The following is a 15,424-nucleotide window of genomic DNA, read 5'->3' as shown; positions in this document are numbered from 1 at the left end:
CTTCCAACAAGTTTTCTGAAGCAGGAGCCCTCACAAAATGTTGTTTATAAATTGCACTTGAATGTAGCTTTCTTCCACTGAAGTTGATCATAGTAAGGTCAATAATTAACCAAAATAAAGTTTTAGTTAGAATTTTCAAACATTGATATCTATCTTAGCAAGTATTTTGTTACCGGATCTTGTAATCATATTCTACGGTCAGTCAATTCATGCACCAACGTCTAACAATTCTTAAGGAAAACAAAGGCGAAATAATGGTGATATTAATTAGGTAATTAAAACAAGAATCTCGTGGAAGAGAAAGCCCACAAAAAACTTCAAGGATGTCAATATCAAAAAAGACAAGATGCTTTGTTTGTTGAGACAACATGAATAAAACTTAAGATCAATAAAATATTGCACACACAATCTATGAGAGAGAGAGAGAGTCTCGGTTGTGGTGTAATGTCCCCATCTTTTTAGCATCCCAATGGAGTTCTTAGCCTTTACATTCTCCAAAGGCTAAGTGGAGAAATAAGGAGAAATTGATTAAATTAATTTCTTAAAAAGTCATTAAATAATTAAAATTAAAAGGTGATTTTATATTTAATTAATTTAATTTTCTAGAAACACAACTAATTATTGGGGGGAAGCTTCTAGAGAGTGCATTTTCTAGAAGTACAACTAATTATTTCCTTAAAAAGGGGGAAGCTTCTGGAAAGTGCAATTAAATAATATTTTATTTCCTTCTAGAAGGGTGAAGGAAAAGAATAAATTGGGAGGGCAGCCTCATTGTTGAGCATCAAATGTTTTGCCATCTACTCTTCCGGATAGCTTGTGGAGCCAAGGGTATCTACAGTTGTTATATTGATCGTTGGGAACGAACACTCCCATTGATTTCCATAACTGAGATGGTGAAATACCTTCCTAAGGGTTGCGACAGCTGGAGAAGACAAATCAGTCTTTTCATTGTGCCAAATTTGTGGCCTAGGGCCAGCTTTGTGGAGTAAGGAATAAGTTGGAATTTGCTACAGTGATGCTGCTACAATGACGTTGCTACAGTGATTTGCAACAGGAAATTCATATTTTTGGAGCAATTCCAGATTTTTATCAACTAGATTTTGCATTGTTTGAGATTAGATATTTAGGGCATTGGTAGGGTTTGTAAAATCTATTGTAATCTATTTTATATCAAAGTTTTATATCAGAATTTGTTGCCCTAATGTCTTATTAATATAGATGCATATTTTCCTATTTGTAATCAGCGTTATTCAAAAACAATTGCATCTTCATTGTTAGTTGTTTGGTGTGTTCTTTGGAAGCATACTTATTATAGTTTGGCATTTAGAAAGCAATCAGAATTTACATATGCAATATATCTCCTACTTGCAAAATATTTGACAAAATGTCAAATAACTAAAGTATAAAAGAATTTGGTGTTTGAAGAAGTTATAACTGGTTGGGGTTATTACATTGGTATCAGAGCTAAATCCTGCCATCTTGAGGGTTTAACAATCACATGCAGCCACCTGGGGTTGGCTCTCACAGATTTTACACTCACAAGCAAGCTTTGTTTGACAGGGAACAAGATTTTGACAGGCAACCAAACACCATGGGTGACAAGCAAGCAGGTAGCCCACCAAGAGACAATAAGAATGAGGATCAAGAAACAAAGGAATTTTGAAGAGCAATGGTTACAGGACAAGAGCAGATGGCTTAGGCTTTGCAGGCACTCACCACCATGGTTGAGTGCATGAACCCACAAGATAGACGGAATCAGAAACAAGAGGATAACAGGAGTGCAATGGGATCACCTAAAGCTCAAAGAACCCTTTCCAAAATAGTAGACAAGCCCACATGTCCTACCTTTGTTAGAGATGAACTAGTACAGGAGCCATGAGAGGAAGCTGAGGATGGGACATTTGCAAATATCCTTATTGCTGCTAATGATGAATGAGAATTATTGGCACCACAAGTATGAGAGAGAATGACTTTTGAGAGGTTTGTGAACCAAAGAAGAGAACACTACCATTCAGTCAAACAGAATAGGAGACCTCGTGGCGAGGACAATGAATTAAAGCATGCTACAGGGAAGTTTCCTTGATTACATTTGATGGGAGTAGCAGAATGACAACGCAAGCTTGGATTCACAAGTTTGATACCTTTTTAACACTGAGACATATGACAGAAGTGGAGGCAATAAAATATGTCACGCTACATTTAGAATTATTGACTCCACAAGTATGAGAGAGAATGACTTTTGAGAGGTTTGTGAACCAAAGAAGAGAACACTACCATTCAGTCAGATAGAATAGGAGACCTCGTGGCGAGGACAATGAATTAAAGCATGCTACAGGGAAGCTTTCCTTGATTACATTTGATGGGAGTAGCAGAATGACAGTGCAAGCTTGGATTCACAAGTTTGATACCTTCTTAACACTGAGACATATGATAGAAGTGGAGGCAATAAAATATGTCATGATACATTTAGAGGGAGCTGCACATGATTGGTGGTACGATGGGATGGTTGCCCTTCAGCATAACCAAGTGACTTCATGTTAGGACTTCGTGGACAAATTGTTAGAGAGGTTTGATAAGAAGGATCCAGAAGTCCACTTCAGGGAGTTGGCCCAGTTGAAACAAATAGGCGGATCGGAGTATTTAATTAGTGACTTTCAAAGGCTATCCGTTATGTTGCCACGTATATCAGATAGGAGATTGGTTGTTTTGTTCACTGAGGGATTATCCAAACCACTAAAGGTTTGGGTAAAAGCCTTTGATCCATTCAATTTGCAAGAAGCGATTAAGAAGGCTAGAAGTATGGAACAAGCAACCCCAGTAAATAAATTTCAGTCAAAGGGTGCATCATCTAGCAAAGACAAACCATTCTTCAAGAAACCTGAGAAGAATGAGACAAAGGCTGAAAAGAAAGATAAATCATTTGCTCCTTTGGATAGAGAGACATTGAATGATTTAAGGAAGAAAAAACTTTATTTTTATTGTTAAGGACCCTATGACGCAAACCATGACTGTCCTTTGAGGCCAAAAGGAAAAGCAAACAGGGTTATGTGGGCTTACTATGAGGATTCTGATTCTGAAAATTCAGACCAGCAATCTAAAAATGAGGAATCAATTGACGAAAAGGAAAGCACAGATGATATTGGTGATGAGAAGACTAAGGGTAGACTTAAGGAGGCCAGTCTCACTAGTCTACAACAAGAGCAATCATTTAGGATGAGAGGGGTACTGGTTGATCAGCGAGTTATTGCTTTGCTTGATATAGGTGCTACTCACAATTTTATTGATTCCAAATTGATTGAGAGGTGTGGGATACAGACAGAGCAGTTTGAGGGTCTGAGAGTGAGGGTAGCTAATGGCTACATCCTCAAATGTGACAGGAAGATTACAGGTTTGCCCCTAGAGATCAACAATTTTGATTGCAAAGCAGATTTTTATGTTGTTAACATGGGTGATACAGATTTGGTCTTGGGTATGACTTGGTTACATGACATTGGGGAGTCCACTCTCAATTTGAGAGATATGGAGATGAAGTTTCAATCAAAGGGGAAGACCCATATACTTAAGGCCATTCGTGATAGTGGGTTTAGGATAATGTCTTGCAGACGCATGGAGAGCTTGTTGAGACATGACCAGGTTGAGTGGGTAGCTCATTGCACTTTAATGCCATCATAGGGGCAGCAAAAATCAGAATATCACCCAGACATACAAGAACTGAGAATCAAGCACTACAAGGTTTTCAGTGAAATACTCCAGGTAGACCTCCAGATAGAGGTATTGAGCATATTATTGAGTTAAAGGAGGGTGCTAAACCCATCATGATCACACCCTACAAACACCAAAGAGATTGAAGGATGAGATCGAGAAAACCATCAAGGAACTACTTGCTATTGGGCACATTAGACCAAGTAAGTCGCCTTTCTCTTCTTCTATGGTTTTGGTGAAGAAAGATGGAACTCTTAAGATGTGCATAGATTACAGGGTCCTGAACAAGAAGACTATAAAAAATAGGTACCCCATCTCACGGATTGATGAGTTATTAGATGAGCTAAATGGAGCATATTTCTTCTCCAAAATTGATTTGAGATCAAGCTATCATCAAACCTGAGTCAGAGAGTAGAACATAGAGTAGATGAAATTTAAATGTCATTGTGGCCATTTTGAGTTTGTAATTATGCCATTTGGGCTAACTAATGCTCCAGCTACTTTTCAGTCCACAATGAACAGGGTTTTTCTTTAATGTTCCGTATGCATAGGTGAGAACAGGGATGCTCTGGTGTTGCCCCAAAAGGCCGTACAGTACTGGCAATTAGTCTGTACCGTACGGCAGGGCAAGGGGTGGTCGTACGATGGCAACAAGGATAGATATACAGCAGAGCAGGGATGGTCGTACGATGGAGGTAGAGGGAGGAGTACGATGAAGGCTGGACACCGTACGGTGTAGGGAGGAGGGAAGGTGTATGGGCACTGAGGTCATACGATGAAGAAAATGCAGGCCATACACTTGGAATTCGCAAGTCGTACTGATGATAAGGAGGAAGTTGGTAAGTGTGAAGTAAGATGCTAGAGGTGTGGAGGGGTGGTGGTACGGATGGATACAGGAGGTTGGTTGATGGAGAGAGGTACGGAGATGTTGTGATGCCAGAGAGGAATGAAACCAACACATAGATACTGCCAATTTGAAGTAACCAAAACACAAAGAATATATATATCAGATAATAGATATCTTGCAACAAAGATTGTGCTCCAATTTGCCAGATCCAAGCGAAGTATTACATGCAACAACGGAATAGGGTGAGGGTTGAATCCCACTGAAACTACACGAGCCAAATAGGGCAGATATTTCAGCTCCAAAATGGCAAACAATCTAGAATTCCAACAGGAAATCGCAATGTAGAGAAAATAATCCAAAAAGCATACTCACTACAATCTACATGTCGTGCTTAAAATACCCATTGGAAAAATTTTCGAGGGTGTACAAAGATAGCCGACAACGACACAAACTACAGAAACAAAATAAAAAAGGGTCCAAGATACATTAAATCAATCAGCCTGTTATAAAAGTTTGATTTATTATTTATTTTATAACGGGAACATTACAATCCTCCCATCCCAAATTTGACTTGTCCTCAAGCAAATGCAACATCGGGGGTTGGAGAATGTGTTGGCCCTTCCACGTTGCATTGTCCAATGGCAGGTGTCGCCCGCGTACCAAATATTCCTTCACAGTGCGGTTCCGTAGGGCCCTCTCACTTGCTGAGATCCCGTACTTCGAGGATCTCAGCAAGTTCCAAAATGAGCTTTCCTTCATTGAGTGGCAGAAGGTCAGTAGCAACTGTGACATTTTTCCCTACGGCTTTCTTCAAACAAGAGACATGGAAGACATTATGAATATGGCTACCCTCCGGAAGTTCCAGCACATAGGCAACTTCACCAATGCGGCGAGTTACACAATAGGGGCCATAGAATCGAGGTTTCAGTTTCTCCTTTCCCTTTTCCTTCAGTGAGGATTGTTGATATGGCTAGAGCCGGAGATAAACCAAATTCCTTGTCGTCGGTAGAAACTGTAGCCGACAAGGTGTTGTCATCGGTAAAGATTTTGTAGCGGACGGGTAGATTAGGATTATTTTGTAGTCAACAGACCCCTTCAAGAAAGTTCGGAGGAAAGTATTTATACCCCGTCTAGGATCATTGTAAATCATCTTATGAAGCATAATGTAATGTTCTGGCATATGCGAATAATCTAAGGAGTTCTGTTGTCCATGTTCATTATCTGTGCGCATTCCTCAATTAACCTATGCAGTAAACATTTGGCGCCGTTGCCCTATGAACCTAGAAGGTGGGAGGAATGAAGATTAATGCCAAATCAGCTTAACAAGGATCGCAATAAGGTCAAGGGAAAAGATGGAATTTGTACTGCGCAAGAGAATTTAATTTTGGCACAGCAAGCCGAACGTCGAAGGAGATTTTAGAAGATTGCCGACGGAAACCGGACCACAGAAGAATTGTTGGAGGAAACTCGGCAGTGGGTGGAATTGGTGGAAGAAGCATAGGAGGATTTTTTGAATTTGTGTTCGTCGAGGGAAGAGAATCCAAACGGAAGAGCATTGACTTGCAGGGCTTAGAGTGCCGAGGGAGTACGAGCGTGGAGTGACTCTTCATCTGAGATACACTTCCGCAAGGGACAACTTCAGAAGATCCTTCTTCACCAAAGTTCGCAGTTGTTGAGTCCGTCGGTGTGGGATTGCACACTGCCGGTGTGGGAGTGCAGACTGCCGGTGTGGGAGTGCAGACTGCCAGTGTGGGAGAGCAAATCGCCGGTGTGGGAGTGCAAAGCCACAGTGTGCGAGTGCAAAGCCACAGTATGGGAGTGAACAATGCCAGTCTTGCAGGACCAAGCAACGCCAGTGCTATAGGACCAAGCAACGCCTAGTTACAAAAACCAAGTGTGATGGCAGGACCAAAAGAAAAACTGCTGAAGTTTGATGGCGACGGTATGGCCGATGCCATTCGACATTGCAAAACATGTGAAACGATCTGGAGGGCAAATGGTATAACTGATGAAAACGATTGGATGAGGCAATTTCCTGCCACCCTACGGGGCATGGCAATTGACTGGTTTACTAGCACAGATCCGCAGAAGCTAGATAGTTGGAATAACATTAAAAAGGAGTTTCTGGCCAAATTTCAACTGTTGCGCGATGATAATGAAATTGTAGCAGAGATCTTCAATACTAAGCAGGGGAAGAATGAAACTGTCCATGTCTATGCCAGGAAATTAAAAGACTTGATAAGCAAAATGGAAAATAAGTTAGAGGATGGACTTTAGAAAAGATGGTTTGTGGAAGGTCTACGCCCAAACTTGCGGAGGAAAATGAAAATTGTGCCACCGTCGTCATACACGGAAGCTTATAACAGAGCATTGAACTTCGAAAGTGAGCAAAAGACAAAGAAGAAGAAGACTAGCTCCTTGGATTCGGATAACGACGAGCCTTTCGGAGAAGATAGCAGCGACGATGAAGGCAGCAGCAAGAAGGTCCGCGCCCTACAGAAGCACATGATCCACATGATGAAGGAGTTTAAAAATATGCAAAAGGAGACAAAGGGCAGTGAGCTGTGGTGCATGGAGTGTAAGACCAATGGTCATACTAAAGGATCCTGTCCAAAAAACCAATTCTACGACATCTGTCAGATCATGGCACATGCCACAAAAGAATGCCCCTTCAACATGAAAACCAAAGAACCTCAACAAGTGCTCGTGACACAAGCAGCTTCCATGTCCGGAGGGAATGGAAACGCAAACATTGATGGTGCCACTTCAAGTGGATACAGAAATAATAACCAAAGGAGTAGAATCAATAACAACAACTGCTGAAGCATCACTCCCAAACTCCTGCTCTAAGTCGTGTATTATCAAGCTGTCAACCGCAAAACCTATCGCCATGTCATGCTCATCACAACTCTCATCTCGAGGCGTCAAACCGTCCCATAACTGATGACAAGCACTAGGAACCAAAGTACATCTATGTATCATCATCTCATCAACATGGTCATCAGAGGTAAATTGATGAACATACCTCACAGTGTAATGCTGATAGAATGCGCCAATCTCAGTCAGTGGCTCAGACTGCAATCTAGATGAAACTAACTGCAATCGATCACTAAACAAGTTGGAACTGACTACTACCTCCGAAGACATCGCAAAGAGAGTAGTATTACTAGCAGGAACCATGCCAACTGTCGGCTCGCCAACATCACACATGATTTTTGATACAACATCTCTAGTCTCCATGCCATCAGTACTAGAGGCCACCACCATGTTAGGCATACCACAACAAACTGCTGCAGCACCCAACTCAACTGAACTTGACTCTAGTGGGAACAAACCCAATATGCCAATGTTAGTATCAAGGATGGATGCATCCCCATCTCCACTGTCTTTGACAATCTCGACCATGGACATCCTCGGATCACCAGACACCACAGCTTGTGACTGTACAGAATCAGGTAAAGACTGTAGTCGATCTAACTCCATGGTCACCTTAGCCAAATGAAACTGTGACTCCTCGAAAGCCAACTGCGTACTCTCAAGAATCTCAGAAGTCACCTCGAGCTGCTGAGTAAGCTCACTTACCTCATCTTCCTTGGCCAATAATGCATCTTATGCTGTACTCCCCCACTCCATAAGATAATCTCTGTCGGCTACGAGCTGCATATAATTCCGTCTCAGAATCCGAATAGCCTCCCATAAAGAGTGGATCTCTGTCAAGGAAAAATAACTGCCTCCCTGCTCATCACTAGTAGGAGAACCCCATCCATAAACTGCTAACAACTGACGAGTAGCATCGAAATGCTGGCAAGCGATAGCAATGTCTCGTTCACTAACTCTCAACTGATTAGACACATGATGGCACTGGCTAGACTGTCTCCTACAAACTTCCTCTGACACACTGTCTAAGGGAGTATCCTCAAAGTTACTAGTCTCTAGAGTATTACCAACCATATCCTGCGAATCAACTCCAAAGCTCATATCAACATACGGAGTATCAAAAACTGCAGCACTGCTGTCCAACTCCTCTGTACCAAAAGAAGCTGCCAAGGAAACTAAGTCTTCAAAACTGCCCACTGCATCCTCCTGGATGTCATCAATGTCAATATGATCCTGGGACTCATCTGTACACACTGCCAAATATGAAAGATCATCAACACATTCCAGCAAGAATGGTCGACTGGATATATGAACAAAGCCCAACACCGGTGTATAAAAACTAATACCAACATCGGACAAGCTGTTGGCACAAGAAAAGACAACACCGTGCAATCTGCTAATCAAATCCATGATAGCACCCAAACAATCACTGCTACCAAAAAGTGATAAAGATCTCCAGTTGACTAAATCCCAAACGCCAATATAACAATCTCGAATCCATATCCGTAAACTAGAATCAGCTGATAACTCAAGAAAACTCCTCACCCGAGTAATATGACCAATACCAACTAACTCCACATACTTGTCTGACATTGTCCCTGTATCCTGGATGTGAATGCAAGATGAACTCGCAACATTATCAGCGACCACATATGATCCTCCTGCAGCAGAAAACTGAGTATTAGGAGTGCAAGATGAAACTAAGCTCAGCTCCATGCCATGCTCATTCCCATGTCTCTCCCAGCCCTGTAATGCCAATGGAGTATTAATCCAAGAAGCTCGAATGTCCTCAAGCTCGCGAGAAAGCTTGTCAACTTCCTCCTCCTTTCTCCTCAAGGCATCTAAATAGTCTCCGACAAGGCTAAGAAGATGGTCACGATCTGATAGAAGATGTAAATATCTCAACTTCATCGTTTTGATTCCTTCCCTAATCAACTGTAAGTCAACACAAGAAGACTTTGCCTGAACTCCCTTATGTCTACCTTGTAACTGAATCATCCGAATGTGATCCTCTATCATATCCCGCATCCTGTCATGATGAGATAATGAAGTCACAATACTATCTTTGCTCACCTTCAGCTGGCTGGACAAATCATGTGAAGTACTACCAGCCTCAACCTCATGTGACGAAGCATCTATCTGTGCCTGGTATACTCTCTCAGCAAAGTCATGAATGCTCAATGTCTGCTCGTCTCTACCAGGTATCTCACCATCATGCACAACAACATCCTCATAATCATCATCTGAACCCACTATGTTGTAGTCACTGCCTGTTGGAACTAAACCACCATGAGTACCTGAGACATTACCCTTTGGCAGCCTGTATACAACTGTACCAAGTGGACAGTTACTATCCATCAACGTAATATCCTTCACCACTTCTTCCTGTGGCTGAACTGAAACCTCTGACTGGTTGCAAACTTGTTTCTCGAACTCCTCATTAAGGTTCCTAGTAACATCTCTCACTGTATCAGTCAATGCTTTGCGATAAGATTTGCCAAATAGAAATCCAGTTGACTTATCCACCTTAGCTAGGTCGAACGGCCTGTCATTTATACGGTGGTGCTTAACCAACAGTTCATACATGTTATGCCTTATTTTCCTAAGTTCATCTCGAATGTCTGAATAGCCATCCTTTCTACAATTCCGACTCTGGATACTGTGTCTATCAATTGTCCAAGATTGTGTCCTCAGAGACTTTGTATTGTACCTGTCCATTCTGGATAGAGTGCTGATCACTCATGTAAGTCGGTTCTTACCCCACAGGATGGCAAGAAAACCGCTCTGATACCACTGTATTAACCCCAATAGGTTACAACTACTTCCAACACCAAAAATCTTTATACCTCAATTGTTTGACATTTCGTCAAACACTTTGCAAGCAAGGGTCCTCTAACTGATATAACTTTTCAGATTGCTGCAGTGATTCTTGTTTGGATTTGCCTCAAAGAGAATGCTTACAAAAGACTCCAAATTGTCTAAACAATGACCTAACATAAATATGCAACTAATTTTGGCAATAGTGAATGCATATATGAGTTTTAATCATGAAAATAATCACCTACAGCCAACTAGTATTTTAACAAACAGTTGGTATGCAAGCTACCTGGCTGATGAAGAATGATATATTAACGCTCAAAGACAACTATTAATGACCAGCAATTGTATCTCCTTAATTGAGAATGAGTATCCAATACAATATTCATACTAAGTTAGCCAAGACTCTTGGCATTTACAAAGATATCAAAATATGATGATTGCTAGTAAAGTAATATGCACCTACAGCTGCCAATGAAAACTAATGCAACACTAAATATCTAACTTCAATACTCCCCTACAACAGTATGCTAATCACATACATGATTAAATACAACTAAAGCCATGGATTGCTGATACCATTATGAGGAATGTAAAAATGAATGATGTATCTATTAATGAATGATAGGTCTGATTACGAAATGACAATTACAACAGCACTCTATAATGAAAGGCAACTATGAAAATACACATCAGACCTGGCATATGAAGTTGCCTTAGAGAATAGATGTATTGCAATACCACTGAACAGAAAATAACCTCCTCAAGTGCCCAAGTCGTGCCTCTCTAGCTGCCGCCCCTAATTGTAGATGGCTGTAATAATTTTCTTTGCTTTTTCGAATTGCTTTTTCGGCCTGCTTTTTTCGAACTGCTTTTTCGGCCTGCTTTTTGTACTCAAATATTTTTTCTCAATGTAGCACAAATAGAAGACTGAAGTATCTTCCTCCCAGCTGCAATAATTCAAGTGATATTTCACACTCTCAAAATCGTGTACCAATTTAGAGTTTTCGTTCTCAATGGCCACAAATATTTTTTCTCAATGTAGCACAAATAAAAGACTGAAGTATCTTCCTCCCAGCTGCAATAATTCAAGTGATATTTCACACCCTCAAAATTGCGTACCAATTGAGAGTTTTCGTTATCAATGGCCAGTTGTGACTATTGCAGAAACCCTAGGCTCCACAATGCACATCAACAAACATCAACATCAACAACAACAAATTTGGATGATTAGAATGAAGCCCGGGGTGCCTATTTATTCTTTTTCCTCCACTTTCTCCAGAAGCTTCTAGAACATTATTTTATTTTATCTATTAAGTGACTTTATAAAATATTTTATAATTCAAGTCTCTTTGATAAATTAATTAAATATAAAGTTACCTTTTAATATTTATTTATTTGATAACTTTATAAATAATTAACTTAATACCACTTATTTATTTAATTAAAATAATTAATTAGTCATCCTCATAAAATATTCATTATTTTGGACAACCTAATTAATTTAATTAATTAAATCAAATTGCCTCCAATATCGGGACATGACAATTTGGGATTCTGGTGCTTTGCAATTGATAAGCTGTTTGATGATAAATTGCTTGACGAAAAGCAGTCTCTGGACAACGAGGAGTACAATTTCTCCCAAATTAATGGCGTGAATTAATTACATTAATTAATTGGGTAGTCACAAAATTTAAATAATATTATAAAGGACTGTTTTAATTAATTAATTTGACATTAAAATAAAAAGGGACCAAAATAATAATGACAGTTTTCCATGCTTGACATTTGCAATTCGTCCTCTTTACAAGAATACTTACTGTATAATTTAAAAAATCTACCATATAAACTAACCTGTCGAAGCAATTTTCAGAATTGTAAGAGCCGTGATTTAAATCACATTCTCACGACTCAGTGCTGAAAATTGAAAAAACACGAACATAATCATTTAAACTAACAAAAGGAAATTAACCATAACCAAATCAGAAAACAAATTGTTACCTTTAACCGCATCTAAAAATGTAACAGAGATGTGTACAATCATTACTCAGTTTACAGCACAACTAAAAAATGGCATTTAACATTTGGAATCCAGCATATAATGACCAATGTGCTGTGGTATCAATCTTAAGTGACATAAATTAGTAAACAGACTTTTATAGATCAAACGGATGCTCAACAGTGAATTCACCCCACTGAAAAGCAACAAACGAAAAAAATGGCAATAGTACATCGGAACTTAAAATTAAGTATTTGTTGATAGGAAAAAGGTTATATGGATGGATTTAAAAGACTTTCAAATTCATTTTTGTATACTGTGAACACGTAACAGGCGTAATTAAACATTCCCATAGCGCTCAAATAAAAGACAGACACCCTTCTTCACATTTAAATGAAACCATCGCATACTTACATGCAAGGCTATTCAACTTCACATATGTATTGTGTTACCATGCAATTCATTTGATTATAGACAATTACCTAAAAATATAAGGAAATCCAAACCAACTTCGTGGAAACTATTCTTAAATTCTACAAAAAAATACCTTCTAGCAAATGCTTCTGGATCAGCTCTCCCTAAATCCATATCTGCAAGATCTTCAGGGGAAGAAATTTCAGACTTCCAACTAGAAATGTCGTCTTGGCGCAAACGTTTTGCTCCTTTTACACCCATGAGAATGTCCCCTTTTTTGGTCTTTGCCATGAAAATTCGTTATTCTTCACTTTTTCAAATTCTGCTTGTTATATACGATAATCAATAAGATGTCCACGCCAGAGTCAATTTCGGGGTCCCTTCTACCCACCGTACTAAAATTATGTCCGCTGCTTTCTATATTCAAAAATAATAATATACCTTCCAGTGCATCTGTTACACGCCCACGGTAATAAAATAATGTCTTCTGGTTTTTTTATCCGCTAATTTAAAGACAAACATCCGCTCTCCTCAAACTATTTCAATTATTCTACTGTGCAGGAAATCTTCCATTGCAAGTATCAGGGCTGATTGTCTGTTTTCTATTTTCAAAAAGCTATTTGGCGGTACAGGTGACGTTATCCTTGTATAGTTGTCGGCTTTTAAGTTTTGATTTAGCGATGGAAATTTCATCGTGTTTTCTCTGATTCTCCACGTTCCGAGCAACTACATTCCCAGTCCGATCAAATCCAATGCCGAAAGCCGTAACTATTTTCGCTCGCTGGTCTTGTCTTTTATGGAAAGCATTCGCCGAGAAGGAGCCCATGAATTGAAATTTTTAATGATTTCTTTTAATAGTCCATGCCGAATACGATAGCTTTACAGGATTCGGCCGGTACGCGTAGTCAGTTTTCAGATACCAAGAGAGTCATCGTACCTTAATCTGGTATATTAGGAATTTGGCTAAACATTTGGTACGATGTGCGTTTTAGTTTGCTGTATAGACGTTGCGCGTATGAGGGTAGGATACAATTGTAATTTTCTGAACAGAATACGCAAATTATGTTGATAGATTATTATTATTAGGCAGAGGAGTAAATTTCTTAATTTGACTTTTCAACAAACTAATTATAATAGAGTATTAAATTGTATTAGATGCAAACATTATAGTTGTTAATTAATTTTTATTTTTTATAATTATAAAATATGAATTTGTATTCATTATGACAATGAAAAAAATATTTTTACATAAAAGACAAATATCTAATAATCGAATGTACATCTAAATGGTCTTCTTTTCATGTCTTTTCGAAAAAGCTCTTTTGTACTGAGAGACTATTGGCTCTCTCTATTCGAAGAATTGAAAGGTTGGATCTTACAAGATTGATTGTTGGAAACCACATCTGCAGCCATGCAATCTCAAAATAGATGAAGCAATGACAGTTTTTTGTTCCAATTACTTGGCACTAGCAAAAATAATCAAAAGTATAACAAATTTGTGGGTCTATTATTTACTGTACATTAGAGCATGTTTCAAATGAAAAAACATTGTGAATTATCAACCAGAGAACTTACTTAAATCTCAAGTGGTCAACCAATCTTTGTTCTTCTAATAAGAATTAAGCACTAAAATCCTTATGAAAGGAGCTCCATGAGTTAAATGGAACATGACCACATGCCTCAGCACAAACTAAAAACATGACATCATTGCTAATGCCTTGTTTGCAGATATTTGCTACAAAATGCATATGTTTCATTCCATATTGGGATAGTGATCCACAATGCTTTTCAAAAATCCTTACCTGCAATAGCATGGATCCATGAGTTCCTTAAGAATGAAATTGTCATGTGATTAAATATAGAACTCGGTTTTTATAAAAAAAAATTCTATCATAAACTTATAGGGATAACATTTATTCACCCATGAACTCAGACATTGAGAGTTCAAATTACATATAGAGCAAACACATAAGCAAGCATCATACTCAAGAGGGCCTTATGTTCTTGTATTGAACAGGAGTACCCTATGTGCTTGTATAAAATTATTTTCACTATCATGAACCATGAAGAGAAATGTAGGTAAGAAGATTAAGGGCACACTATTATTCTAAAAAAGTCTTAATCATCAACTCAGGGCTTCCCAAGGGATCTCGTAGTATTCAACTCCAGAGGACTCCTTTCAGAGAAAAACAAAAGCTTGTGAATAAGCTTCAAACTCTTGTCAAGGTGCATGTGATGTGTCATTAGGTCAACCAAATGCTTTTGTGCTTCTAATTTCTCAATGGAATTATTTGTAGATCTTGTTTACTAACCAAAGAAAGTCATTATCCCATTAGCCTTTAGCCTAAAATTTTACATACACACACCTAAAGACATGCCATAAACTAATCTTCGTAGATGAAACATGTATCATTTTTCATGGTAAATACAAGGAAGTCAACTCAAAATATATGTTAAAAGATTGTTGGAGCTTATCTAATTTAGGTTTAAAGCCTATAAACATAGTTGTTAGTTTGAATCTAGTGAAAAGTAAAAATGATAATGTAATTGAATTCATCAATCACACTTTCCATACAAATAGAGACATGATTACCACCTTTTTTCATAGGTAAAGAAGGTTTGTGTATCATTGGTTTATAGCCCTTACGTCCTTTTCATCAAAAAATTCTTCAATCTCATTGTCAAAGGTGAAAGTACAATTAACATTTTCAAGGTCATTGCCTATTTATAGAAACAAGTGTTCTTTGTTGATAGGGATGTCAAGATAC

At 38.7% G+C, this 15,424-nt stretch overlaps 1 protein-coding gene across 6 annotated transcripts in view; it reads right to left on the bottom strand.

The window, feature by feature from the left end:
• DCL2 (dicer-like 2) overlaps positions 1-13,225 on the bottom strand; it is a 445,017-nt gene extending 431,792 nt beyond the window's left edge. For all 6 annotated transcript variants that reach the window (XM_089801429.1, XM_089801434.1, XM_089801433.1 and 3 more), the window contains exon 1: positions 12,790-13,225. In XM_089801429.1, the coding sequence (XP_089657555.1) occupies positions 12,790-12,947 (158 nt within the window). In that variant the 5' untranslated portion in view covers positions 12,948-13,225. The remainder of the gene's footprint in view (positions 1-12,789) is intronic.
• Between the last annotated feature and the right edge of the window lie 2,199 nt (positions 13,226-15,424).

Source organism: Cupressus sempervirens, chromosome 9 (assembly GCF_028749045.1).
Source record: "Cupressus sempervirens isolate cs-2001-9-10 chromosome 9, ASM2874904v1, whole genome shotgun sequence".
NCBI classification, from domain to species: domain Eukaryota; kingdom Viridiplantae; phylum Streptophyta; class Pinopsida; order Cupressales; family Cupressaceae; genus Cupressus; species Cupressus sempervirens.
Note: the sequence above shows the minus strand (reverse complement) of the source record. Positions and strands in the feature narration are given on the sequence as shown.